We start from the raw sequence: 27,744 nt of genomic DNA, 5'->3' as shown, positions 1-27,744 counted from the left end.
ATATTGCCATCCTGGCACCAAGATATGTCGAGATAAGGAACTAGCACTATAACCAATCATCTGATGCCACGTTGCAAGAGTCGGCTCCTAATTATGACCATCGCTGTCTTATTTATCTACCCTTTTCGTGAAATAAAACGAGGGCCCAACTGTATACAAACCTTTGTGGAAATCATCTCCATTTTCCAGAGATATTGATGTCTCCGGTAATTCAAATATAGGAGTTACAGTGCTTCATCAACCAAAAATAAAATAAAATAACATTTAGAAGGAATTATTTTTTTTGGTTGTTTGAGAAATGAGACAACATTATTATTTGAAGTACATGTAAATGACTTTTATATGCATATTCTAAATAATATTTTGCAGCAATTTGAATTTTTTAGTACTAAAACAAATAACAACTAATGATGTATGTATCACTTATTCCCTTTAAAGTTTAGAAGTATTTTTTTTTTCCTTTTTAGCTATAGTCCAATTGACATCAAATGGACATATCAGAACAAAAACTTGAATATTTATCTACGCCTAACATACAAAAAAATAGTTATTAAAAAAATTATGAGAAGAACATTTTGATAAATCTCTTCTTAAATAATAAAACAAAGTTATCTCTTTCTTTTACGCAAATTATTTTTACTACATTATAATACATTAATACTGAAATGCGGACTTGGTATGGCACAAGTCCTCGTCTCTCTTCTAAGATGACACATGTTCAATTCTCGAAATAACAGATAAAATATATTGGAGTGTATTGAAGCCCTTTAATAAAAACAAATAAATATACATTAAGACTGTCTTGAAAAAAAAGAAAAAAGAAAAAGAAATATATACAATTCAGTCGTATTTCAAACAATTTAGATAATAATCACTTTACAAGTAACAACCCAGAAAAGTTTACTTTAAATAGGTTTTGATTTCTGAACCCACAAAATTAAATAAGGATTTTTAGTGAACTGGATATCTCCATGATTTTGAGAATGGAGAGATTTGTCCGTCTAAACGGAAACACAAGCAGAGCAGAGCGAGCGCCGCTTTCTGTAATTGGCCCCACACACCATGTTGCGCTATAGGCTATAGCAGGAAAACGACAGGAAGAAAATCCTGTGACTCGGCATTTTTCTGGATGAACATTGTGTAAACCGTGCTCTACACTGAGCGGAGAAAAACGTGCTTTAGTTGTAAGTTAGTGAGTTGGATAACTGGATGAAACGTGTCTATGTGAAGATTTCACGAGGGAACCTTTACTTGGCCAAGCGGATTACACGTGTCTATTGACTATTTGCTATATTTCTAAGTTCAAACCCCAGGGGAAATGTTAATAGCAGGCAGGACATGGTCCATGTTTGCTTCGTAAACTAGATGCTTTTTGTTTAAAAAAGAAAAAGAATATACAAAAATAAAAGATGGAGTCCATATTCTTTTCTTTGTATTTTATAATTCAAATATAAATCTAAATGCCGCTTTAAAAGTTAATAAAAATAACTTATAAGAAGAAGTCATTATATTTCAGTGTAGAAACAAAATTATAAAATACATTTACTTAGGAGAAGGGATTTAATTACATCTTTTTTTGTGACACCAAATTACACTCTCCATTTTCAAAGTTTTCAAATTCCAAATAGTCGATCCAAACCGTTCAACATAATGGATATGTTAAAATGTGCTTACATATCAAATTTTACATTTTTTTTACTATTTATTAAATATTTAACAAAATTGCGATATTTAGACTATTGGATTTTTGTACCCATCTTAATAAATAGTAAAAAAATTCAAAAAAAAATGTAAAATTTGACCTGCAAGCACATTTTAACATATCCATCATGTTGAACGATTTGAATCGACTGTTTGGACTTTAAAACCATAGGGTGTAATCCGGTGTCACCAAAAAAGGGTGTAATCAGATCCCTCCTCTTTACTTAGATATTATATGTGCAATAAGACAACATGATACAATCTACCCAACTAATTTACTCGGAGAACTTTAATTAGAAAAATCCTAAAAGGAGATGAAGATGTTAAAAGCTCTTATACTTCTACATACATCACTTAAAAAGTTTGATATAATAATGCTACCATCTTTAGTGAAACAAAGTTTAACAAATTGATAATCGATCTTATTGAGTCATAGTTGATGTACCAAATCAATCAACAATAGGCATCTTTTCAATTCTAATTTATAATTTTTTCTTATTAATTTATATCCTTCCACTTTTTTTGGAGTGTGCAAGACAGAGATACACATCATATACATTCATGGTTCGATTTAAAAAAATAACAATAGAAAATTGATAATACAATTAATAGGAAAAAAAATATTTAAGTACAATTAAATTGTGTATGATGTCTTAAAAATTAACATTTGTTAAATAAATTCCAAACCTATTTTTCACTGAGAGGTTGAATATAAAATATCTCTTATGATGAGATATTCATGAAAAATTACTTTGTTAATTTGCATCATAGGATAGTGGAAAGCTTACCTCTTTTAAAAAACAATCTTGTAGAAATCAAAGCAAATCATTTTTTTTTATGAGGTGTAAAAATTGGCCAGTCTTTAATATCAAACCAAACAATAAATGCTAGACCAGGTGCATTAAACAATATCTTTCCTTCAAGATTAAAGCACAGCATTGATAGAAGGATGGGGTTTTGAGAGAGAAGTCTCCAGATCCCCATCCAATAGCAACCTCTCCACATCACCACATCAATAGTAAGACACCGAAACCTCCAGACTCTTATCCAATCATATCCAAATACTACTACAACACCTTAATTCAAAGAGAGCGAGAGATTGAAAAAGAAGGACCTTCCATTCCTCCAATGGACAGCTCCAGTTACTGGGGCCTCTCAGCCCGTCCCTGCGGCTCCTGCCATGCCAACTCTGCACAGCTCTCGTGTCGTACATGTGGGTCCCTCTACCTCTGCCCGGCTTGTGACACGCATGCACACTCGACACACACACGTGTGCCGCTCTGCGAAGTTTGCGAGAGAAACCCTGCTTCAGTTAGCTGCCGTGCCGATGCAGCTGCGCTCTGTGTGACATGCGATGCGGATATACACTCTGCAAACCCGTTAGCGAACCGTCATGTTAGGGTACCGGTGGTGCCGTTTGTGTCGGCTGTGGGGAGTCTTACAAAGCCGATGCCACCGGTTGGTTCTGGGACGTTGTTTGGAGATGAAGAGAGTGAGGCGGAGGCGGCTACGTGGCTTCTTGCAGAACCGGCTGGAGAGGCAAAACAGGAAGAGGTGATGTGTTTTGGAGGTGAGGAGGAGGAAGGTTATGGAGGGTTGTTTGGAGAGGATGTGAAGAAAGATTGGGATGGTGGGGCCAACTTGTCAGTGGGGCTAGGTAATGAGTTTGACTGGGGGCAGATTAACAAAGGCTTGTACTCTCCAGTTTACCAGGAGGCTTCTTTCACTCATAGTGTATTTTTCTAACTCTTTTATGTTTTTTTTTTTTTTTTTTCTATTTAATATTTTATATTGTCAGAATGTATTGATAATATTACTGATCTATGTTGAGAACTAATCTTTTATATATTGGCAAAGAAGATACCCGTATAGGAAGTTATAGGTTTGAAATTTAGAGGGATCCTTGATGGATATTAGATAGTAATTGGTTGGTTTGACTTCAATTTTTGTTCTGAAAAATCACATTAATCTATGTTTGGAACTTTAGGAATTTTAGATAACGTAGTTATCATGGAAATAAATTTCAACTTGGAAGAATTCACTAATCACTATAGTTACATAAATGTATGGAGATCTATCAAGCTCGCTCTTTTAGCTAAGAAATCTCATAATATTTTGGTTATTGAACTTTATTTTTTATAATTCTATTTCAGGGATCTTCATCTGAGGCAGGTGTTGTACCAGAGGCAGCACCACACGTGAAAGAGTATACAATACATGCGCAACTTGATCGGGAGGCTAGGCTGATGCGGTACAGGGAGAAGCGAAAGAACCGACGATTCCAGAAGACAATTAGGTATGCCTCAAGAAAGGCATATGCTGAGACAAGACCTAGAATAAAAGGTCGATTCGCAAAAAGAGAGGAGACAGAAGCCGAGGTGAGCGAAATCTACTCCTCTGCGACAGCAGCTGTAGCTGCTTTGATGGCTCATGAGTCTGATTATGGAATCGTACCGTCTTTTTAAGATTTTCGTGTGGGCAGAGGCTAATAGTAGTTGACAGATGACGATCCATGTCTTTTTTCATGGCCGAAAGAGTATGAATGGTTCTTCGATCGGATCGATGGCCTTGAATTTAGCTAGATGTGCTCAAAGATAAGATATAAATAAACAATAATGTTGATATTTATTATCTGAATGAGCACTTCTAGTTCTATTTCAGAAGATCTACTAGCAAGCTAATTAATTAGTATGCAACATATATGGCTCGGAATGTTGTAATGAATTTCTGTAAATTATTATTAAGTTGTCCTTTTTGTTAAATTTTGTGTAAATATTGGATGCACAACTAAGGAGTTATATATTTTTCAATGCAGTACAATGTGAAGTTTTAGCATCATTTTATTTTATTTTGTTTATAATGGTGAGATACACACTATATATCTTTTCAATTTGTGAAAACCATTTGAAAATACTTATGTATAAACCATAGCCATAAATTTACAGATAAAAATGCATTCTTCACTTTTCTGATGTTTCTTCTATGAAATGTCTATGATTGGAGGGACCGCAAAGCAAATTGATGAAAGACAGTTTGAAGCATTAATGTAGAAAAGGTAAGAAGATATATAGGATCCGGCAGAATGCATTGACACTAGAAAGGCACATGATATTATCTGAAGTTTCTCAATGTCACCAAAATAATTATGTTAAAATATGTTAAGAAAGGAATTTCTCATCAGACTGTGTACTTTAGTTTAATGAAAATTAGAACAGAGAACATATATAATATTTGCAAATATTTCCTTGTATACAATTTATTCTTTTTTGATAGTTATTTTCTTGTATACAGTTATAGCATTAATTGTTTCGTAAACAATAGTGTTCATATAGCTAATTACATCGTCCATATTTGTAAAAAGCTGAACATTAATGAGGACAAGGTTAGGAGATAACCTCTTAATTAAGTCTCAGAAATTAGACCATGGAATTTGAAAATATGAGCTAATGACTTACAACACTTAACATTTTCTGAGGTGAACTAGGGTATGTTTGGTTGGGTTGTGAGAATAAATTATTCTTGGAGTTAGGCTATTCGGAATAATTTATTCGGTGTTTGGTTGTGTTAAAATAGCTAGAATAGGAAATTCAAACTTTTTGTCTTATTAGAATAGACTATTCCTCTTCCACTAGTGTGACTGTTATTAGTGATTGATTTTAGTATTATTAGATATATATACTAGTTTGATTCCTTTTCTGGTGTGTTACTATATTTTGTAGATGCTCGATACTAGTTGGTAGATGTTTCACTAGTTCGATATATATACTTGGATATTCGGTGCTATGCACCATTTTATATGAACTATTTTGTTTTGTAATGAAACAGGTGCAAATTCACTTTGCCAAAAAAAAAGACAAACGATAACTATCATTGATTTAACTATTCTTATTTTGCAATCAAACATATCCTAACAAAGACGCAATTTCCTAGCGTCAACAAAGGTCTTTTTTTTTTTTTAATTGGCAGCCCCTGTCAACCTTTCAAAAAAAAAAAAAAAAAAAAAATCCTTTTCTTTGGTGACCACTGACCGGTGAAGTCTCAACAAAGGTAATATTACTGAAGTTTGGGCCTGAAAAAACATTCAGCCTATTTGAGTACTTGGGCCGTTAGATTTTAGGCATTCATTTTGATGTGATTTGATCTTTCATTTGAGGATGAAATTTGTCGTATTGAAATCGTTCATAACATTTTTGGTTTTTCAGCTGTTTTAAATTTTGAGGGCTGGACTGGTACTGGTACGGGCCGGGGCAGGTACGGTACTAGATTGTATTTTTGATAGCTACTATCTGGTTTTTTCTAAAAAAAGAATCATAACACGGGCAAAGTTTCATTTGTCCTGTTTTTAATTGATTTGTATAGCAATAATGTGAATAACTTTTTCAATACGATCGATTCTTAAAAGTTTTTAAGTGATTTTATATTTTTCTTGGACTATTATATTAAAATAGTTAGCATCCAATCGTTCATTACAAACTTCTGAGCTGCATACTCCCTAAACATATAGTTGGACATATACAACCACAAAATTGAACTGGATATCACTTACCTTTTTAGTTAATCATTGAATTCTGGAACCATATTTTGTTATTAATCTTTTAGTAATAAAGACAGTGGATTTTTTAATCTAGCACGAATTTCAAAGAACTCTGCGCATTTAAGACAGGTCCCAAAAAGAAATTGCTCGGCTGAAATTTTTTAAGGTAGATGCACAGTACATGAGGAGATACTTTTTTGAGCAAGAAACAGGGGTCAAGCCCCAATTTGATTGATCGGTAAAAGTACATGAGGAGATACTTAGATATATAAGGCTGCTGGACTTCTTCCTCCAAGCTTTGTTGCTGCTTCTAGTTCTAGCTCTGCTGCCTCTAGTTCCTCTTCTGGCGATGCAATGAATAGTAGTCATATTGCTAGTAACTCTTTGATGTAATAATTTCAGTTTAGTTTTCTGTTACTGCTTTGTTGTTATTTTGTTAGTTGTTGGAGCTCTGCACTCATCCTTTATTAGCTGACTATGGCATTTACTTAGTGCTGGATTTTGTAACTATAAACAATATTGTTTCGGAATGAAACAGGTGGTATATCCATTTGTCAAAAAAATAAATAAATGAGGAGATATATACTTATTGGTGAAAATATATAGAGCAAAAAGGAAGCCTTGCTGAACATGCCTCATAAGGAGGGAATTTTTTTGTGGTTTGCAATTGGCAGCTTCTATTGGCGTGAAGAGAGAAAATGATACAGAGCAATTAATGAAGAAAAAAACAAGTCAACATTTATAACGTTTTCTCAATAGAGAAACGTTTCTAACATAAACATTTTATCTAAAGTGAAATATTGTTAAAGATAGACTTTTTTTTTAACAGAAAAATATCATCAACTCTTTTATTATGTTTCAAAATTTTATTGATTTGATATATATTATTATGTTTTTGAATTTTAATTAATGGGTCCCGGTACACCTCGAATTCAGATCACCCAAGGTCGGTAGAATTACTAAATCCAAACCGTTCTTTAACCCTGGCACGAACCTTAAAATGGACCCCCGATATCTACAATAGGCACCGAATTTCATTTGGCCCGACTGGGACTAATCAAGACTTTTTTGTTCTTGTTCTTGTTCTTGTTCTTTCTTCTAATTGTAGGAGTATGGCATTTGAGGGGATACTGACTCGGTACAACCCAGCATCAAATGTAAGCATGCACATTAAATTTATATTTATTTATTTTAAATGCTACAGATAAAACAAAGTGCACTGCTTGATTGTCCTCACACAAATTTTAAACAACGGAAAATGTAGGCATGCACACTACAAGAAAATCATATCCGTATAAATGTACAAATAATGATCATGTAAAATAAGAAACCCAGTGAAAGTTAAATCATGCAACATATATAAGAACTGCTTCAGTTCTTTAATTACAGGATTCTCTAAATGATGCTGTACAAGAGTTGTTGTAATTTTAAACCATTCAATGGTCTAAACTCTAAAGTATAGCGACCACGAAAATGAAGATCAATGGGGCGAAAAGGGGCATATATCTTTTATAAAGGATATAGAGAATTTCTTGGTCAAATTTGAGATTCCGTTTTGTGAGCATGGTTCGGAAAACTGGAAACGGATCCAGATTCGGTAAGTTGCCAATGCAATGGGAATTGGTTGAATCAGTATTCTGTTTATCCAAATTTACACCTGGAATTTGATTCAGTTGAGTTCTGAAGTAGTACCTCCTAAAATGTTCCCGGCTACCATTTGGATTCTCGATGACAAGCAAGAAAAAGCCAAACACAAAAATTAACGCCACAATAGCTTTACCAAAAGGAACTAGCACAATATATATACCTAATGTCAGCGTTATGACCATGCATTTTGCAGCAACAGCAAATAATGTCATCGACATATTAACGTGCATTTCCATCTTATGAGAATTTTCATCACTCGTGCTGTATATAAGCAGTAGAGTTGACAAGAAGGACAGAAAAAATGCAGAGAAATCTGCTAACTGTCATCAACAACAAGTAATCTGTCTTATAAAAAAGTTTTCCTGTTCCTTTTTATAATTTTTTGCTGATCTCCAACTCTTTTTCTATCTCATGCACCGATAAATGCATCGAGCATGCATGCACCAATTAAATATGCAATTGCTATAATTAAGCCTGTTAGTTGGAGCATACTTCCCTGCACAGGCACAAGCCACCATTATATATAAAATAAACAACATGCTTTAGGAAAGGTGCAGAAGTACTGTCGCCTACTATTTTCTTATTTTTTACAGAAAAGGAAATTCGAAAGCTATAAGCAGCTTAACCTTAATTTTCCTTTCAGATTCTGTTAGTTGAATCTCTGAAATGTCGAAAGCTGTTAGACCTTCCTTGTTTTGTAAAGTCAGGTCCAATCCATTTTTCTCCTCCTCCGAGAGTGAATCCATAATATTAGCATATCCATGTTCTATTGCTAAATGTAGTGGTGTGTTTCCTTCGTTACCCATTATGTTTATCATTCTATTGAACATTTTCTTCCAGTGGGAGATGGGAAGCTCGTTTTCTGAATCTTTTAGCAATTTAAAGATTACCTCCGACTTGTTCGCTTCTACAGCAATGTGTAGCAAGTTCCTTCCACCATCAAGAAGGTCACCTGAATCAAGGCACCTTTGTAAGAGAAGGACAATCATTTTGACATGGCCCATTCGTACTGCAGTATGCACAGGAAATGATCCATCTGAATCTTGGATGTATGCCAATGATGGATCTTTATCCAATAGGAGATTGGCCATGTTATGGTTTCCAGTTGATGCTATGAAGTGGAGAGGAGTTCTTCCTGTTTCATCTGCCCCCTTACCAAGTTGTTCTGAGTACAGTTGTAGTAGTACTTCAGTGAGTTCTATTAATAAGATAACACGGAGAAGTTCAATTAGGCAAGCCCAGTTCAGTTTGAATAAGAAAATATTGTTCATTTGTCGATAAATAGTGCCACCAAATTATTTTCCATTCACAAAAATATAAATTCAATCGACTTAATTAACCGATGAACAAAATTGGTAACTGAATGAAATAAACTGAAGTTAGTTTCAATTTAACTAAATTAATATAAAAAATCAATTAATAACTGTTAATATGAATATTATAGTAACTAATTTTTGTATAAAAGTATGTGCAATATTACAATAATAACATAATATTAACTAATATTCGGTTTATTTTGTTGCAAACATCAAAACCATACCAAGGACTGCCATCGAAAGTTTAATAAAATAAAATATTCGACATTGTTATATACCTGTGCCTTGAACTTGGAGCACTGCAGCATGCATCGCTGTCTGTTTTTTTGGTCCTGAGTAAAAATCTGGTGTAATTTTGTGATCTATCATTTTTGCCACCATAATGCGTACCATGTTGAGTGACCCCCTTGCAGTAGCCAAATACAAGGGAGATACAGAATCATCGTTGACCAGGCCTGCCAATTCCCAATCTTCTTCCATTAGAGCAGAGACAACATCTCCATGGCCATCTCTGGCAGCTTCATGTAAGGCAGTTTCCCCGAGGCAGTTCTTTTGTCTAAGCAGCTCCTTCAACCCACCTTCCTCACCGAATGCCAATTTGGCACAATGGATCAACTCTGAAATGGTGTTTATGTGTCCAAATCTTGCAGCATGGTGGAACGGTGTCTCATTTCTTGCATTGCGTGCCTTCAGCAATGAGCTATCTTTCATACAGATTGTAGACACAAGATTGGCGTGGTCATTGGCAGACAGTACGTGAAGAATGGTATTCTCCATACCTATAAAGGAATTGTCAATTGTCATTTTTGCTTGCATGACCAGGGCCGGAGCCATTAAAGTAAAACTGTATGTTGAAAAAATAATTTGTCTAATTTTATTCTTTGTGAGGGCGAATAGTATTAATTTTATTAAAATTAAAAAAAATTGAGAAACGAAATTGGAAAATTTCAATTTATAGTGGGTCTCAGCCCTCCTTTGCCCTTACTTTCCTCTGCTTCTGGGCATGAACAAATGCAGACTAGTCTTCTACTTTTGTGCCAAATAGGTCTAGGTTATAGTTTTTTATTTTTTTTTATTTTTCAGTATCAGTTATTTCTGGGTCATGAGTGGGTCCTCAATTTCAGGTTAAATCACGTGCTGTGCCGACGTGTCCCCATGTCGTGCCATTGGATTTGCTTGCCTCGGTTATGAGGTTATGAGGCACAACCAAATACCAAGCACGGTATGGACATGGCTAGACACAATAGGTGTAGAAAAGAGGCGACATGCATGGTGCAACATAGGTAGGCACGAGTTAAAGACAACCAAGTTTTAATTCCTTTTTTTAAATTTAGTGGCTTTAATGCTTACTAACAATTTGATTGATAAAAAATGTATTTACAATGAGTCAAGCGGCTCTAATGCCTAAATCTACTCCTTTATTTTCACAAAATCATCTAAATTACTCAAAATTACTCTAATCGCTCTTAATCACCCTCTAAATTCTTAGATCTACTCTTCTAATCCTACTTACATACACTTATAATCACTTTAATACCTTAATTCTCATCTTGCTCTATGACTGAATTCACTCTTCTGACTGCTCACACACTCCGACTACCGGATCTACTCACAGTCCTGCTCCGATCGAGATGAGGACTCTACGCTCCGAGCTCTGACGATACCGTGCTTTTGGCTCTGCTTGGTTCCCTCCTCTCTCTCTCATTCTCCTTCCGCTAAAAGAAATAGAGCCTAGCGAGAGAGGGAGAGGGGGAGGAGAGCATGATGTGTCGGAGATGAGATCTACAAGTAGTAGAAAGGACGGACGGATGTAGAGTGTGGGTTGGTGGGGGGGGGGGGTGGCGGCTCGAGGGTTGTCGCTGGGGGAACGCTTTGTCCCAAGGAGTGAAGAAAGAGAGAGAGAGGGCCAAGTTTTAATTAATACCACAAGATAGTAAGAGTGTCAATAGGTACGGTACGGGTGAGACGGAGGTCTTTTCATACCCATAACCACTTAAAATTAGTCTTACCCATTTCCTATACTTATCCATTAAATATTAGCTTACTCGTACTCTACTCTTATCTATTTAGATAATAGACAACAAAACAAATAACTGTAATTAGCTTACTAAAACCCTATCTTACCCTATTCTTGCCATAATTTTAATTTGATTTTTACCCTATTATTTGAGCAATTTTCAGAAATTTTTAAGTTTTATTAATTACTATGTTTAACATATTTTTCCTTATTTAAAAAATAAAAATAAAAACTAAAACAATTCTAGGTACGTGCTGTGATCTTATGAGGATCATGTTCAATTGCGCACTTTCTAGCATGGCCTGACACTTGTATTTCGTATCACGTGCATGCAAGACAGAACATCAGGCACCTGCATGCCTGACATGTGCAGGCACGACATGGCACGGCACAGCACAGGTTAATTCACTAATCACAGGCGATCTTAATGAATAGGGCTACATGTCAGTAACTTGCACGAACACCGGAAAACTCTGATTCCCGCCTAAGTCTTGGTATGTAACTATCACTGGCAAAATGTTAGGTTTCTCTTTTTATTTTCTTAGCACTTAAATATAGATCAAGACTAAGATATCAAGCTTGCTATTCAAATTACTATTGCTTTGATAAACAATATATTACCTGCTGCGCTTCTGAGGAGGTCAGACTCAGAGGGCTCTGTTGGTGTCCCTTCCTGAACAAGTACATTCATATGAGGAGGAGGTTGTTCATCGTTCAATCCCAGAAGCTGCTTCAAATATGTTTTGTTGCCATCAATAACCGCCTTGAGGAGTTTGTTTGGCATCAGCGGGCGCTTAGGCTCGGTCTGTGTTGCAGAAGAACTTGCAATCATGATAGCCATTAATTCTGGATCTTAATCTAGTGTTTGATATGAGAGGCTGGGGAAAAAATGTTTAGAGGACTTTTCTTAGGGAATGCAAAGTTTGCCCCAACAGAGCTGTAATGGTCGTTCCACATCTTATTATTATTTTTATTTTACTCGGTATATACAGTAGCCAACGGCTAGATGCGTTGATTAATTATGAAGATGAAATAAAATAATTAAGCCAATTGGGCAGAAATAGTTCTTTTTGTTCCCAGTAATATATTCCTGATTTCAAATATATAACGAAGCATAGTAACATCAAAGTCAAAACATATATATGTTGCAAACTTCCTTAGGTAGTGGCTGGAAACATATGATGCCACGCATGCAACTCATTAATGCTTAAAAAAATTTAGCTGGCCTATGTCGCTAATTAATGTTTCTAATTAAGTCAATGCCTCGCTATCTGGAAAAGTTCTCAATTTTTTTTAAGTTGAAAAACCATAGACTCATATAAATTACGTGGTTCCAACTTCCAACAAAGGTGGTAATAAATTGTTGATCTATTCCAATCTATATATTAATTAATCTGAATCTGAAGATAATGAGGCACTTGCTGAAATAAAAATATTTGGATATACGCAGCTAGCTATAATATAAAAAATTAACCGACTTTGCCAATTAATTTAATCTCTCTGGCCCAACTGTCCAACCTCTCTTGCTCATTCTTATATAATATGTAGCTATGAGATCATTGAAAAAGAAACTTCAACCGTTATTTTTAAGGTTAGCCAAATTGTATAAAAAGTTAAGCAAATAATTTACATCAGAACATTATGAACATCTTAGGCATCTTTGACCATTTATGTTAATTATAAACTGTAGAGGTATAGATTTAGAATAATGGTTGTATAACTGTAGAGAAGTATGTTACGATGAATCCTGACTATTGCTTCTGTTGGTATTATTTGTATGTTTTATATTAGTATCATTGTTAGGGTTATTTTGATAAAAATGACATTATATAAAGATGAGGGACTAAATAGGATATTGTAAGCTCTATATAAGCCCAAGAAGCTCTTGAATAAAATATTAATTCAATTTGGCTCAAAACAACTTGGTATCAGAGCTTCTAACCCTAGCGGCTACTGTTCACCGCGCAGTTACTGTTCATCGCCGCTACAGTACCATCGGAACTACTACAGTACCGCCGCCGCTACAGTACTCGAACCCTCTATCTTCTCTCTAGGCCGGTTCTCTCTCTTCTAGGGCCGACCACCACCTAGGGTTCGGATTTTTTTTTGGGGGGCCTAAACCCCACAATACCCGTTGGAGGGTTGATTGGGCTCGGATCTTGATAATTGATGGGTTGTTAGATCATATCAGGTCAGGAATGAGAAGCGAGGTAGAGATGTGTCAGATCTAGATCTTGAGGGTGCAAGATCGGGTCTAAGAAAGGAAGAAGGAGAATCGGGACTTAGATTGGTGCAGAGGATCAGATCTGAGTTGAATCGATGGAGAAGATAGTGACGAAGATGGGAGAGGAGGACCTCAAGGTGTTTCTGGACTTCATGAAGTTGGCGAGAGGCGAGGGATCGGCACAACCACAGCCGATGAAGCTGGATCTCCCTCTTATGGAGTTCAAACTTGATGGGCCAGCCACGTATCTGAGCTGGTCTCGTCGGATTAGGAGGGCTCTTTCTGGACGGGACCTTGAGGGATATCTCATGGGTGAGAAGAAGGAACCGGGGAAGACCTCTCCCGGGTACAAAGAGTGGAAGACGACTCATAGCCTGCTGCACACTTGGCTCCTAAACTCAATGATTACATCTATTGCTGTCACGGTGGATGGCATAGAGACCGTGAGTGGTGTCTGGGGGATGTTGCAGATGATCTATGCGGGAGTCGACAACAACATGCGGGTGTTCCAGATCGAGAGGGAGATAGAGGCGGTGGTGCAGAGAGAGAGGTCGATCCAGGAGTATGCGCAGAACTGGAGTGTCTGTGGGCAGACTATGATCACTTCTCACCATCAGCGTGCTGCAAGGACCCCGAGTGTAAGAAGGGAGATGAGAGAGTCCAAAGGAGGACTATGCACTTTCTGAGGGGGTTGAACCCAGCATTTGAGCCGAGGTGTGCCGTGCTACTTGCTCAGCCGAAGATCCCCTCACTGGATGAGGCGATCTCGACAATGATACAGGAGGAGAGCCGGATCGGGTTGCAGACTGGAGCAGGAGGGCTTTCGCAGACGAAGTCAGCTCTAGCGACTCCTACCTGGGGTAACACCGGGTCTAGAGGAGAGACTCGCACATGCTTCAACTGCGGAGAGGTAGGCCACCTCAAGTCAGCTTGTACCAAGCCACCAAAGAACAAGAACCCAGGTGGTCGTGGCCAGCCTGGAGGTCGCGGTCAAGGCAGTGGGGGTAGGAGAGGTGGTGGTCGAGGAGGCTACCGGGCTCATGCTATTGCTGGTGAGGACGAGGATGAGGGATCTGTACCTAATGGTGGCTTCTCAGAGGAGGATCGAGCATTGTTGGAGGTGCTTCAGAGGAAGCAGAGGGCAGCAGAGATGGTAGATGGTCCATCCACCTCTGTCACAGGTACTGGTTATGCCGCCGCTGTCATAGGTATGTGTGATTCACTTGCTCTTGCCTCCTTTCCCACCACTAGCACATCGGAGTGGATCATTGATTCTGGGGCATCCAGGCATGTGACGGGGGTTGTTAGAGAGTTCTCTTCCTATACTCGCCTAGCAGTTTCATTGAACATCAAAACAGTCGATGGTACAGACCAGCCCGTTGTCGGTAAGGGTACAGTGAGATGTACCAACACGGTGACCTTGTCCAATGTTTTGCATGCTCCATCTTTTCTTGTAAATCTCTTGTCTATAAGTGCTATTATCCTCCAACTAAATTGTGTTGTCCTTTTTGATGTTCCAAAGGTGATCTTCCGAGAGAAGAGGACGGGCCGGACTCTTGGGACTAGGACTTTGCGTAAAGGCTTGTGGTACATGGATAGGAAGGGAATAGACTCAGCCCTTTCTTCCATAGTTGAGAGATCTGGAGGAGATGGGAGTAGTGTGGAGGACTCGTTGTTGCTTCACCACAGACGTTTGGGTCATCCTTCTTTTAATCTTTTGAGTCGTTTGCATCCCTCTTTATTTGAAAAGGCTAATAAGGATACACTCTTTTGTGATGCTTGTGAGTTGGGCAAGCACACCAAGAGCTCGTATGTTAGTTCTGGTAGTAGGAGCTCTTGTATTTTTGATTTAGTGCATTATGATGTATGGGGCCCTTGTCCTACAACAACTTTCAATGGATTTTGATATTTTGTGTCTTTTATTGATTGATGTTCTCGTGTTACTTGGCTCTATCTGATGAAAAACAAGAGTGATGTGTTTGAGTGCTTTAAAGGCTTCCACAAAGGGGTTCAGACTCAATATGGGGCAGTAGTAAAAGCGTTGAGATCTGATAATGGGACAGAGTACACCAACAAGGCATTTGGAGAGTATCTGTCATCCCAGGGCATACAACATCAAACCACTTGTCCATATACACCAGAGCAGAATGGGGTAGCAGAGAGGAAGAATCGTCATCTCCTTGAGGTAGCTCGGAGTATGATGATTGCGATGAATGTCCCCAAGTACTTGTGGGGGCAAGCGGTCTTGACAGCGGCCTTTTTGATCAATAGGATGCCCTCACGAGTATTAGAGTGGAAGTCCCCATTTCAGGTATGGAAAGGCACAAAGGGAGACATTCTTCCTTTGAGGACCTTTGGATGTGTGTGTTTCGTGCAGGACAACAGACCGGGTGTGGGCAAACAGGATCCGAGAGCGATCAAGTGCGTCTTTGTGGGTTACTCAGCCACCCAAAAGGGATATGTTTGTTGGAGCCCAGTTGAGAGGAGGATATTCGTTAGCATGGATGTCACGTTTCGAGAGCATGTACCATATTACTCTTTTGGAGTGTCCTCACCCTTTGGGGACTCGCTCGATATTGGAGGTATGCGGCGAGATGGGGAGAATAGCAGTAGCGATGCGTTGAGGATGGTGAGTGTTGGAGATGTTTCTTGCACGCTTGAGTCGGCTGTGGAGTCGATTGTTTTGCCGGTTGAGTCGGCTGTGGAGTCGGCTGTTTTGCCGGATCAGGGTGGTGAGACTCAGGCTCAGGGGGAGCTGAGAGTGTATATGAGGAGGAGAAAGGAGACTGCGGAAATCGTGCCTATGCCTACTGAGTTGCCTGTCCCAAGTCCCTTGTCCTTGCCTGCCTTGACTTCGGAGACACCTTCACCATCCACCACAGATTCAGATTACTCAGGTGATATTATTCCTCTCTCTACTCCTCCCACTCCCCTATCGGTAAGGCGGACTGCTCGCAGCAATGCGGGGGTCCCACCTGATCGATATGGGTTTCCACACGTGTTACGTTACAAAATTTTAACAATTAATTTTTAATGATTTAAAGGCAAGAATCAAAAATTGTGCTAACAAAATGGAAGTTAAAACCTTAATTAAGGTTCCTCTAATTAAGTAAGTTAAGTGTGAATCAAAACCGCGTCGAAATTTCGAGAATTTGAGACTTTATAGGCTCAGTGCGTCCGCACTGGTGGTGAGTGCGAGTGACTGACCTGCACTGACTTCTGTTTTCCTTAAATTGCCTTTGAAATTTCTGTGAGTGCGGGTGAGGCCACCCGCACTGCGGGTGGGTGCGTCCGCACTAGTGGTGAGTGCGTCCGCACTGCGGGTGAAGTGACCCGCACTGCGGGTGAAGTGACCCGCACTGCGGGTGATTTCTGTGTTAAATTTCATCTCTGAAAACTGACTAAGTGCCGAGTCCGCACTGCGGATGAGTGCGTCCGCATTCAGGGTGTTTTTAACCCTAAAACTCAAATCAGACATTCTCTCTCTCCCACTTCATTCTTTTCCCCATTTTCAAGTGATTTTTGGCCAAGAGAGAAGAAAAAGAGCGTGTGAGTTTTCGTTCCTTTCAAACCCTCGATTGTTGCGAGAAATCGACTTTGGAACCGAGTAAGCAGCCGAGGATCTCTCCCAGCTCTCCTATTTGGTATTTCTTTCTTTTTCTATTTCTCTCGAAAAACTCAGATTTCTCGATTTCTCAGATTTCCGTTTTAAACTCGAGATTTGTGTTCAAATTGCTCGAGGACTAGTTCCTCTACACTCCTTGCTTGTTTATTTTCAATCTTTTTCCCGATTCCCTTCCGATTTGTGGATTTTGATTTCTAGGGTTTCGTGCCAAAACCCAAATCGAGTATAATCGTGAATTGACTAGTTTAACCCAACTGATTAGACTTATAATCGGTAAGGTTACCTTTTGATCTTGAATTTTTAGAACATTTAACGGTTAATTTGAGGTTTTGACCAAATTAGGGTTTAACCAATCGGTAAATTGAACTGACCCAAGAACCAAAGTAGGGAAATGGTGAATGAATGGTTACATAATTGGAACTGTGTAGGGTTTAGAGGACCCAGAAGTAAATGTTGTGAATTATAAAGGTTTTAAGTAAGAAATAAGGAATCAAATGAATTGGTACCAAAGGATAAGAGATTAATTAAGGGTAAGCCTAATATAACTCAAGTAAACATCCCAATCGTGAACCAATGCTAAACCAGTATACGTGTAAAATAGGTGTAGGCTCGGTTGAGCAAGAATTAGCGAGACAGTTCGAGACGCCCGATCCGTAATTAAGCAGTACGCTCGTCATAATAAGGTGCGGGATTCTTGGACTTGTTTGATACTTTATTTTCAGGAATTAAACTGTTTATTCGTTTGTCATGTTGAATATCATTGATTGCATCATTGAATTGTGTAAAGCATTTGCATAGCCCAATCAAATTAAACTCGAATTTGTGTGACTTGAGTGATTTGCATGCTGGTATGGTTGTACGTTGTGTTGATCTATTATGATCTGATTTGATTGAAAGTCAACACGATTTGATTTGATATGTATGTGAATGGATTTACGAAGTTAAGCACTTGGATCCAATGAATTTGCAAAGTCGAGCTGTATGCTGACTTTGATTCCCAGGATCCTAATGGCCTTAGGTGAACGGCCCTCGATGTTTTCCAGTACCGGTTGGGACGAGGGAGGGTGATTATGTTATGATGTGTGGATTGGAATCGTGGGTGACTAGTATGCAGGATCCTAATGGCCTTGTAGGCATACACGTCGTTGTATGCTTACGGCGGGGGACTGTTACGACCCGTGGCCGCAGGGTGTGACAACATGACCATGACATTGCTCACTTTGTCTCTTCCTCTCACATATCACCTAGACACGGAGCATTCATTGCATCTTTGGACAATGTCTCTATCCCTAAGTGTTGGCAGGTTGCTAAGGAGGATTCTAAGTGGAAAGCAGCCATGCTCGAAGAACTTGAGGCTCTTGCGAAGAACAAAACCTGGAAGCTTGTGTCACTACCACCTGGCAAGAAGGCAGTTGGATGCAAGTGAGTTTTCCCTGCGAAGCAAAACCCAGAGGGTCGGGTTGAGCGCTACAAGGCCAGGTTGGTGGTGAAAGGGTACAGTCAGACCTACGGCATCGACTATGATGAGACATTTGCACCCGTAGCCAAGATGAGCACCGTCAGGACTCTGGTTTCCCTAGCCGCGAATGAGGGGTGGAAACTACAACAACTCGACGTGAAGAATGCGTTTCTTCATGGTGACTTGTTGGAGGAGGTGTACATGGAGATTCCACCGGGCTTTGGCACAAACCAGACGACTGGTAAGGTTTGTAGGCTCGGGAAATCTTTATATGGGCTAAAGCAATCTCCTCGAGCTTGGTTTGACAAGTTCAGGAAGGCTATGGTTGGCATGGAGTATCAGCAGATCAATGCCGACCATACTGTGTTCTTTCGACGAGATGGAGGCCATATCACGATGCTTGCCGTGTATGTGGACGACATGATTATCACGGCGATGATGAGAATGAGATTGCTAGGCTAAAGGTGAGATTGGGGAAAGAGTTCGAGGTGAAAGACCTGGGACATCTGAGATACTTTCTTGGGATTGAGGTGGCTCATGGGCCAAAGGGGATTGTCCTGTCTCAACGGAAGTATGTGCTGGATTTGCTAAAGGAAACAAGTATGCTAGGGTGCAAGCCTGCAGCGACACCGATCGACCAGAGGTTCAAAGTGAGTGCCGAGGTTGGAGAATCAGTCGATCATGACAGATACCAGAAACTGGTAGGTAGGTTGATCTATCTGAGTCACACGCGCCCCGATATCTCTTTTGCAGTGAGTGTAGTGAGTCGCTACATGCATGACCCAATGAAGGGTCATATGGACGCGGTGTACCAGATTCTACGGTATTTGAAGAGTTCTCCTGGAAAAGGGCTGATTTTCAGGAAGAATAGCCATGTGAATATTGAGGGCTACTGTGACTCTGATTGGGCTAGCTGTGCCGATGATAGGAGATCCACCTTAGGTTACTGCATATTTATTGGAGGCAACTTGGTCTCATGGAAGAGCAAGAAGCAGTCTGTGGTGGCAAGATCAATAGCAGAGGCAGAATACAGAGCGATGGCTTTAGGAGTTGCAGAATTGTTGTGGCTGAAAAGCATGTTGGTGGAGCTGAAGCTGGACCGAGGAACCACGATGAAGTTGTGGTGCGACAACAAGTCAGCCATCAGCATTGCGAACAACCCTGTGCAACATGATAGGACCAAGCATATTGAGATCGACAGGTTCTTTATTAAGGAGAAGTTGAACAATGGGCTACTGGAGTTGAGCCATGTTCCAATTGGAGGCCAGACGGCAGATTGTCTGACTAAGGGTCTTAGTTCGATAGATCTAGCTAGAGGATGTGACAAGATGAGCTTGGTGGATATCTTTTGCCCATCTTGAGAGGGAGTGTTGGTATTATTTGTATGTTTTATATTAGTATCATTGTTAGGATTCTTTTGGTAAAAATGACATTATAGAAAGATAAGGGACTAAATAAGATATTGTAAGCTCTATATAAGCCCAAGAAGCTCTTGAATAAAATATTAATTCAATTTGGCCCAAAACAACTGCTTCTAGTCAGTACCAGCACGTTTTTGCCTTCCGATATAGTGTACCAGATGGTACCAAGTAGTACCAGTACTCTACAGTGTATCATACCAAAACAAATACCAGTATCAGCAGTGCTTCCATAAAAAAGGCTGTCAACACTTAGAGAGTAAAACGGTGATCAACATTAATTGGCTGTTACAAATTACATTAAATTTTGTTTTTAATATATACTTATAAATTTAGTTTTTAGTTTGAAGTTATTCAAATTAATTTAAAAAGTTGTTATAAATTTTCAAGAAAAATTGTCAATGACAAGTGAATAAGTGATCCATTTCCTTAACTAAACAGTATATGGCAAATTCCACCATCCTTTCAAGTCGAATCACACGAAAAAGCATCCTGAAAATCTGATAGGCTGAAATCACAAAATGCTTATTTTAATCCTTCCTCTTGTCTCTGAGTTCTTAGAGAACCTTGCATTTGTTACAACCGGTCCAAAGACTATTAATGGGCTATCTTTCAGCCGGTCCAAGGAATTAATTGGTTCCATCCATGGCTCCGAAAACTGGAACCGGAATCAGAATCGATAAGTTGAATCAGGTCGGAATCAGCTGATTCTCAGAACCATGGTTGCATCCGCAAATTTACTATAGTTGTGGAGGTCATCTCTCTTCCGAGTCTATATCCACAGAGGTATACTTCAGTTCAGATCCAGACTGTCCGATCAGAATTCGGACAATCGGGGCCATGATGGAATGCATACTTTAATATTCGTGCAGATTCTGATTGAATGGTCTGGATCTGAACAGAAATAGTATGTTAGGTGATATGAATTCCTCTCTTCCTAGACAATTGAATACAGGTTAGAGGTTGTACCTGGCAACTTGTATGACTATCTTCACACAAAATGGAAACCAGTTGACTCTGTTAATGTATATATGAAAGTCTGTTGCGTATATCCAAATAATTTTTTCAGCAAGTGGCGCATAATTGACTTGACCAAAGTTTGACACCTACGAATGGAACAATTGAATTAGTTTGAAGTTAATTAATTGCACATGCATGATCCATGGTTCATCATTGAAGGGATATGACTTATTGACAGTAGTGACTATACTGAAACATTGCATAGCAATTAATATAAACAAGATTCTAAATAAATACTGTACTTAATCATCAATTTAGATATGTTATACGTTACTTTGAAGTTCAATTAGCCAACCCCCTGGCAGCCGCTGCCTGGTTTTTCTCAAAAAAAAACAAAAGAAGTTCAATTAGCCAAACAATAGTTAAACTGAACAGAATTTCTTGATCACATATCTACTCCCTAAATTAATTATGATAGTAATACGAAAATTTTCCTATATTAAATAAGGTCATGCTGCATAAAATCATGCAATTCACCTAAAATAATTGATTTTAATTAAGGGGTCCAAATCTATCTTAATATATTTTAATTGAGGAGATGATGAATTTACCTAAGAAAGTTTGATGGGTACTTATTTTACTAATTTATCTAGTAGTATTTATTTTTTAACACAAACTTAACAATAATTTTATATTAACCCGCAAATTTCTAGTAAATATTTTTCGACCCTCATAATCTAAAAATTAAAAATTGTAGTTTAAATAATCCTTGATTCTGTGAGACTGATTAAACAGCCCGCACCATCCGTTCCTGTATGAATTATCAATTTTTGCATCTAAAGACATATCATGTTTATAATTTTCTTTTAAATCCTGTGTAATGTTGTGTTGCATCATCATCAGTGATTCGTATCATTCTATATAGACCATAATAATTCCATATTTCTTCGTATTTGTGTGCCTTTTTTATTTGCAGACCATGAGTTGCCCGTGATACTTTATGTATCATGGCCTCGTGGGTGTACGAGGGGTGATACTTTATGATTATTTACTAGAAATTTACTTGTGTTGTCTTCTCTGTATCAATTTGTTGATATACTTGCAATTACAAATATTAGTAACTGGAGCTACTTAGATTCAAGAATATCTCCCAGAAGTGCATAACTTAGAGATACTGATTATCTCAATCCATTCTAGAAGTGCATAATTATATCTTGAAATGCTTTAATTTGACAAGCTCACTTTTATTTTCTCTTGAGCAATATTAGGTTTTGATAAGACAAATTAATTCCTTCAGTATATTCATGACAGAGGTTTCAAATCAAATTTCAAAATTAGATTCAATCACTGGCGTAGTCTTTGTCCTCTTGAATTGGCATCAATTTAGACTGCAATACTGGTACCAATTGATCAGTACCAGTTCAGTTTGATAGTTGCCTAGAAACTTCTACTTCTCTCAAAAAATAATACATGTAGGCACCTGAATGGTAAAGAATTAGTGATTAAAGTATGTATAATAATTGTTTCTTAGCATTTTGTAACTTTTAGCATGACTTAATAAGCACTGGCCTAATGTCTGCCCTAATACAAATTTTCACATTTCCTTTAAAGCCCTTTCTGTGAAATAAAAAGAAAAACAGTATCCAATTGCCTATCTAATGTTTAGCTTCTCCCCAATATTTGCTCCCAGATATGAGGTTAGACTTCTCCCATTTCTTGTTGCCCAATTCGCTAATAAGTGAGGCTGCCTAAGTTCATCACTCCACTGTTTCTATTTCTTTCCAGGAAGGAACTTCTTCTATGTGGCCGTTTGAATTTTGAAATGATTTCTGCCATGATTTTGCAATCTGTATTGATGACAAAGTGCTGCATTTGTTGGGGCCGAGTCCTTCGTAGTGCTTTATATGTGAATTGCTTGCTAAGTTGAAATGTCGCTCATTTTTGTAAATAGGAAGGGCTTAGTCCCTTCCTATTTTGCAAAAAGTGATAAGAAATTATATATCTTAATTACAAAAGTGCCCGCAGACTATCTTAATTGCAATTAACATAGAGACATCCACAAAATTCCATGCAACCTTTACTGTTAAGGCTGACAACATCAACACATTTCTTTTCTATAGGTTAATCAGGTCTTAACATTATCATTTATATATGCCCAAAAATTTACTTTGATCTCTTGTCATAGATGTCACCTAGAAATAATTATCACGGCTAATATGTTGCTCATAATTTTCAAATTATTCAGAACAAGAAAGGTTAGACTACAAGCTGAAGAAATTGCCGAGCTATGTGTAGGAGAAAGGTTCTTTGGTCGGCAGACTTCGTCCTGGTATTGTTTGATCAATGATTGCCATAGCTGACATGCCTCAATAGATCTCATGATGTAAGCTTTAGAACGTCGTGATGTAAGCTTTAGATAATCATGATGCAAGCTTTATTGATCTTTTCCTTTTCCTTTTTTTTTGTAACTGATATTTGTATTAGATAATTCGAGTAAAATTCTTGCTGGTATCCCGATTGATGATGATAAATACCTTGTATATATTTGAGTCTATTTATTGTTTATTACTAATTCACTACTCATATATCCTATCCAGTCTACTTATTGTTTGTTAATTCGATTGTTCTCAACAACAGGATATTCGATAAAAAATTTCCTCAGCAACCAGATAAGAATGTAGAGTAGGGTTAAAACTTAAAAATACATTATTTTGTCAGATACAAAGTGATATTGTTTCATGAGTGAGGCTACGGTACTATGCATAGGGCAGATTGTTCCGTACAACGGATAAAGTCAAAAGAATGTGCTTGGCCACTCAAATAGAAAGTATAAAAAATGATCTGCCCCATAGCCTATGTATAATTTGAATTAGACCTAGCATCGGCCCATCACAAATCCTTGACCCGGGCTTGCTGGTCCAAATCCAGTAGGAAAAAACTAGGCTTTTACACTTTGATCCGAAAAAGAACTAATTTATCAAGTCACCATTCTCTTCGCCAATTAATGGCGCTCATGTTTCTTCCACTTCTTCTGCTCTAAGAATCTGGGATTCATAGTGATACAGATTAGCTTTTTATATTATATTCTCTTTACATATATATTGAACAAGATTTGTTTACATGTATGAGCACTCGAAAGGCCCGTTTTCAAGTTTGTATTACCAGGGACAAAGATTTGTATTATCTTTTTACAGGATATGTACAATAATATAATAACCGACTTATGGTTATTTGAAGGGCTAACTTAAGCATGTTGGATGCTGACATCTAAACATCCTCTTTAGAACAGTTTTGTGCAGAGTATTTGTTCCACAACTGTAAAATAAACAATAGTGGGACCCCACACAACTTTTCAGCGCATCAACTTCTAAGGCGCAAGTCAAAGCACGTCATACAATTGTCCTAATTAAATATGGTGGGGGTCTGATGGCTGGTCAAAGTCGCCCAATTCGCATAAAGATTTGTGTGCATTTGATCAGCACAAATCATGATGCGAATCAGATGACTCTGACCTGATATCAGACAGAATTTGTTATGACACCCATGGCACAGCCCCGATTCCCCTAAATACATGTAATGAACTACCAAAAAAAAATATATGTAATGTTGAAATTTTTTTTCTAATTGCTAGCCATACATTAGCTTCCAGCTAGATGGCCGCCTCCAAAAAGTTAAGAATCTTATCATTTATTAAATGTGTATTATTAACTTATTATAGAGTTGATCAGTTGACATTTAACAAAGTGAAGTACACAACTGAAGTACAACCTAAAGCATGTACTTCTCCCTCCCAATTTTACAGACCAGCTTAATGACAAGTCAACTGTGGAGATAATTAATTGCTGCACATATTTTTCTTTGGAACCATAGAGAGTTCTTAACAGATAGAAGAAATTGAAGTTTAAACTATTGGATATGGTAATGATTAAATAATTGCATCATCTGAAGAATTGCCATTTTGGAAATTTATCCGAACTTAGCAGAGAATCAGTGGAAAACTTTAAATAAATAAATTCCTAAGTTCATAATATATAAATAACTAATATCAAGCATAAATTTATCTTTAGTAACTATATATACCAAATATGCTAATGGGAGTAGCTGAGTGCAACACTCTGTATGTAGTAAGACCAATCTACCATTTTTTTTCTTACATAGATAATTGTCAGTGGTCTGCCATAATTAAATCTTTTAACAACATCTGGCAGCGCTGATCTGTTTTTATTTAATCAGTCATTATTTATCCCTTTTGTAAGTTGAAGTACTGCAAAGATAGATGTGCTCATGGAAAGTACAAACAGTTGGTTCCCTCATTCTACCGTATCCTATTATTTTTATATCTCGAGGATTTCAAACTTCTCTGCAGTAATAGTTTTTTCTTATATCCTTCTGAGTTCCATCAACATGTTTCGAGTACGCAAGATAACAATAATTACCAATTAAAAATAGCAGCTTGGATAATGTTTTTATTCTCTGGATAGCGAGTCCATAGCACGACGCACGTCACACACTCTATATAATAAGGCAGGATCCTCCAAGAAATTCATTGTCTCGATCTTCTTCTTCAATCCAGTTATAAAAAAAATGGATTCCAAAATTCTAATAAAAGCATTTATGAGTTTTGTTCCTGTTTTTCTGCTTTTGAGTTCAACAGAAGCGCATGTTCAGTATGGTGCATACAATAAAACTTGTCCTCATGCTGAGCATATAGTGTATGAAGAGATGACAAATATATTGGCAACATCACCTGATCTAGCAGGTGCATTGCTCCGATTGCACTATGTCGACTGTTTTGTCAGGGTATGACAAACATTCTTTTCATTTTCTTATCAAAAGATTATGTTCTGTGGTTTTTCTATCTTTAAAGAAATAGCAACCTTCTCCTCCTTACATTCATCCTTTTCAGTTTTCTTCCAATTTTAGTACATTTTATGTATGTAATTGTATAATTATATCTGTGTTCAGTCAGCTCATTTACTGGCATGATCGACATTGATATGCTAGTTGAATTTATTACACGTGGTAATTACAAGTAAATTTTGTTTCTTAAAGGGTTGTGAGGCATCTATATTGTTGAACTCTACAGCTGACAATAAAGCAGAGAAAGATGCAGAATTAAACAAAGATGTGAGAGGCTACGAAGTGATTGATAGGATTAAGGCCAAACTGGATGAAGCTTGCCCCGGGATCGTCTCCTGTGCAGATATTATAGCATTGGCAGCACGTGATTCAATACGCCTGGTAACTTGCTAATTCTATTTTTCATTGTTTATTATTGAATTGAAAATTATTTTTTCTTACATATTATTTTTCAAATCATTCTAGTCGAATGGACCAAATATACCAATCGGAACAGGCAGAAGGGATGGAAATGGATCTTCAGCTTCTGACGTGCCGCTCAACCTTCCATCTGCCAGTGCAAACATCTCCCTGCTATTATCGTCATTCGCCAAATATAATCTTACAGCAAAGGACCTTGTTGTCCTATCTGGTACAATTTAAAATGAAAAGAAAAGAGTCTCTATGGTACTATGCATATTACGATTTGTTACCGTGCTACGGTTCTATATTCGAGTTTTCAAATCCTAACGGTCGATCCGAACCGTTCATCTTGTTCTCCATATTAATATGTGTTTGGAGACCAAATTTTACATTTTTTGAAATTTTTTTACTATTTTTTTAGATTTATTGAAAATCACTGTTTTTGGATGGTCCAGAATTTTCAGATCAAGTGATTTTCTAAATATCTAAACAAATAGTAAACAATTTTCAAAAAATGTAAAATTTGGTCTCCAAACACATATTAATATGGAGAACAAGATGAACAGTTCGGATCGACCGTTAGGATTTGAAAACTTGAATATAGAGCCGTAGCACGGTAACAACCCGTGATATGCATAGTACCATAGACTCACTCAAAATAAAATATCCTGATACTCATTTTTTTTTCTGACATTTTTTCTACATTACAATATATGTAATATAATGATTTCATTTCTCACAAATAGGTGCACACACTATTGGAAAAGCCCACTGCTATTCCTTCTCGAATCGTCTTTACAACTATAATGGAAGTGGTACCTCAGACCCAAGGTTAGATGCCAATTACCAAACTGTGCTCAAGCAACAGTGTATCCCAAACGATATGACTAGCCTAACTGGCTTGGATGCAAATAATGCAACAGCATTTGATTTGGGATACTACTCAGGATTGTCTCAAAAGAAAGGGCTTCTTATATCTGATGTGGCATTACTTGATGACGCCACGACAAATGCTTATGTTTTGCTCCAGGCAAATAACACAAGCACAGACCAGTTTTTTGCTGATTTTGCAATGTCACTTATAAAAATGGGAAACATTGGAGCTTTAACACATGCAAAAGGTGAGATAAGAAAGCAATGTAGTGTTCTTAATCCGGCACCTCCACCTAGCCCTACTCCTTCACCTGAACCTCAATCTAATTCAGCTTTGTCTGAGATGAGAAGTGCCTTCTCAACCTCAAGTCTCCTTTCTGTGTGTGTGGTTTTAAGTTATTTTTTCCTTCAATTTTACTGACAGAATGTACTCATGCCATCTTCTTGTGTGTCCCTCATTGCATTCTTCATGTTTTTGGGTTGCTTCTAAATTTGGTTTGCTGGTGCTTCTAAATTTTGGATTGATGTTTTATTGTACTGTTGTGGGATTTTCTTTTTCAATTTGATGATTAAATAATGCATAATTAAGAATACTTGTATTTTACTTCTTTTAATGAATTTTTTATGTTAATTGGAAATATAATTTGTGCTCTGTTTTTGCTTTCCTATCATTTGGAAATTTTGATGTACTATAAAAAATTCAGAATC

At 37.6% G+C, this 27,744-nt stretch overlaps 2 protein-coding genes across 2 annotated transcripts; both read left to right on the top strand.

Moving 5' to 3' along the window:
• Positions 1-2,611: 2,611 nt before the first annotated feature.
• On the top strand, positions 2,612-4,533 carry LOC144560649 (zinc finger protein CONSTANS-LIKE 5-like). Its single transcript, XM_078309884.1, has 2 exons — positions 2,612-3,435; positions 3,855-4,533. Exons 1-2 carry the CDS (start codon positions 2,830-2,832, stop codon positions 4,164-4,166), a joined length of 918 nt encoding a protein of 305 aa, XP_078166010.1. The 5' UTR covers positions 2,612-2,829; the 3' UTR covers positions 4,167-4,533.
• Positions 4,534-25,186: 20,653 nt separating this feature from the next.
• LOC144560711 (peroxidase 1-like) lies at positions 25,187-27,481 on the top strand. The gene is made up of 4 exons (XM_078309963.1): positions 25,187-25,701; positions 25,954-26,142; positions 26,227-26,392; positions 26,910-27,481. Exons 1-4 carry the CDS (start codon positions 25,486-25,488, stop codon positions 27,455-27,457), a joined length of 1,119 nt encoding a protein of 372 aa, XP_078166089.1. The 5' UTR covers positions 25,187-25,485; the 3' UTR covers positions 27,458-27,481.
• Positions 27,482-27,744: the final 263 nt, after the last annotated feature.

The sequence above is a fragment of the Carex rostrata genome, chromosome 10 (genome assembly GCF_964058835.1).
Source record: "Carex rostrata chromosome 10, lpCarRost1.2, whole genome shotgun sequence".
In the NCBI taxonomy this organism is placed as follows: domain Eukaryota; kingdom Viridiplantae; phylum Streptophyta; class Magnoliopsida; order Poales; family Cyperaceae; genus Carex; species Carex rostrata.
The sequence above is the reverse complement of the archived record's forward strand: the minus strand, read 5'-3'. Positions and strand labels throughout refer to the sequence as shown.

What these genes read in the sequence shown, in the direction of transcription:
- LOC144560649 (XM_078309884.1), top strand. Translation starts at nt 2,830, where the DNA reads ATGGACAGCTCCAGTTACTGGGGCCTCTCAGCCCGTCCCTGCGGCTCC. An exon ending in AGGCTTCTTTCACTCATAGT is followed by an intron (nt 3,436 to 3,854) that starts GTATTTTTCTAA and finishes ATTCTATTTCAG; the next exon opens with GGATCTTCATCTGAGGCAGG.
- LOC144560711 (XM_078309963.1), top strand. Translation starts at nt 25,486, where the DNA reads ATGGATTCCAAAATTCTAATAAAAGCATTTATGAGTTTTGTTCCTGTT. An exon ending in CACGTGATTCAATACGCCTG is followed by an intron (nt 26,143 to 26,226) that starts GTAACTTGCTAA and finishes AAATCATTCTAG; the next exon opens with TCGAATGGACCAAATATACC. An exon ending in GGACCTTGTTGTCCTATCTG is followed by an intron (nt 26,393 to 26,909) that starts GTACAATTTAAA and finishes TCTCACAAATAG; the next exon opens with GTGCACACACTATTGGAAAA.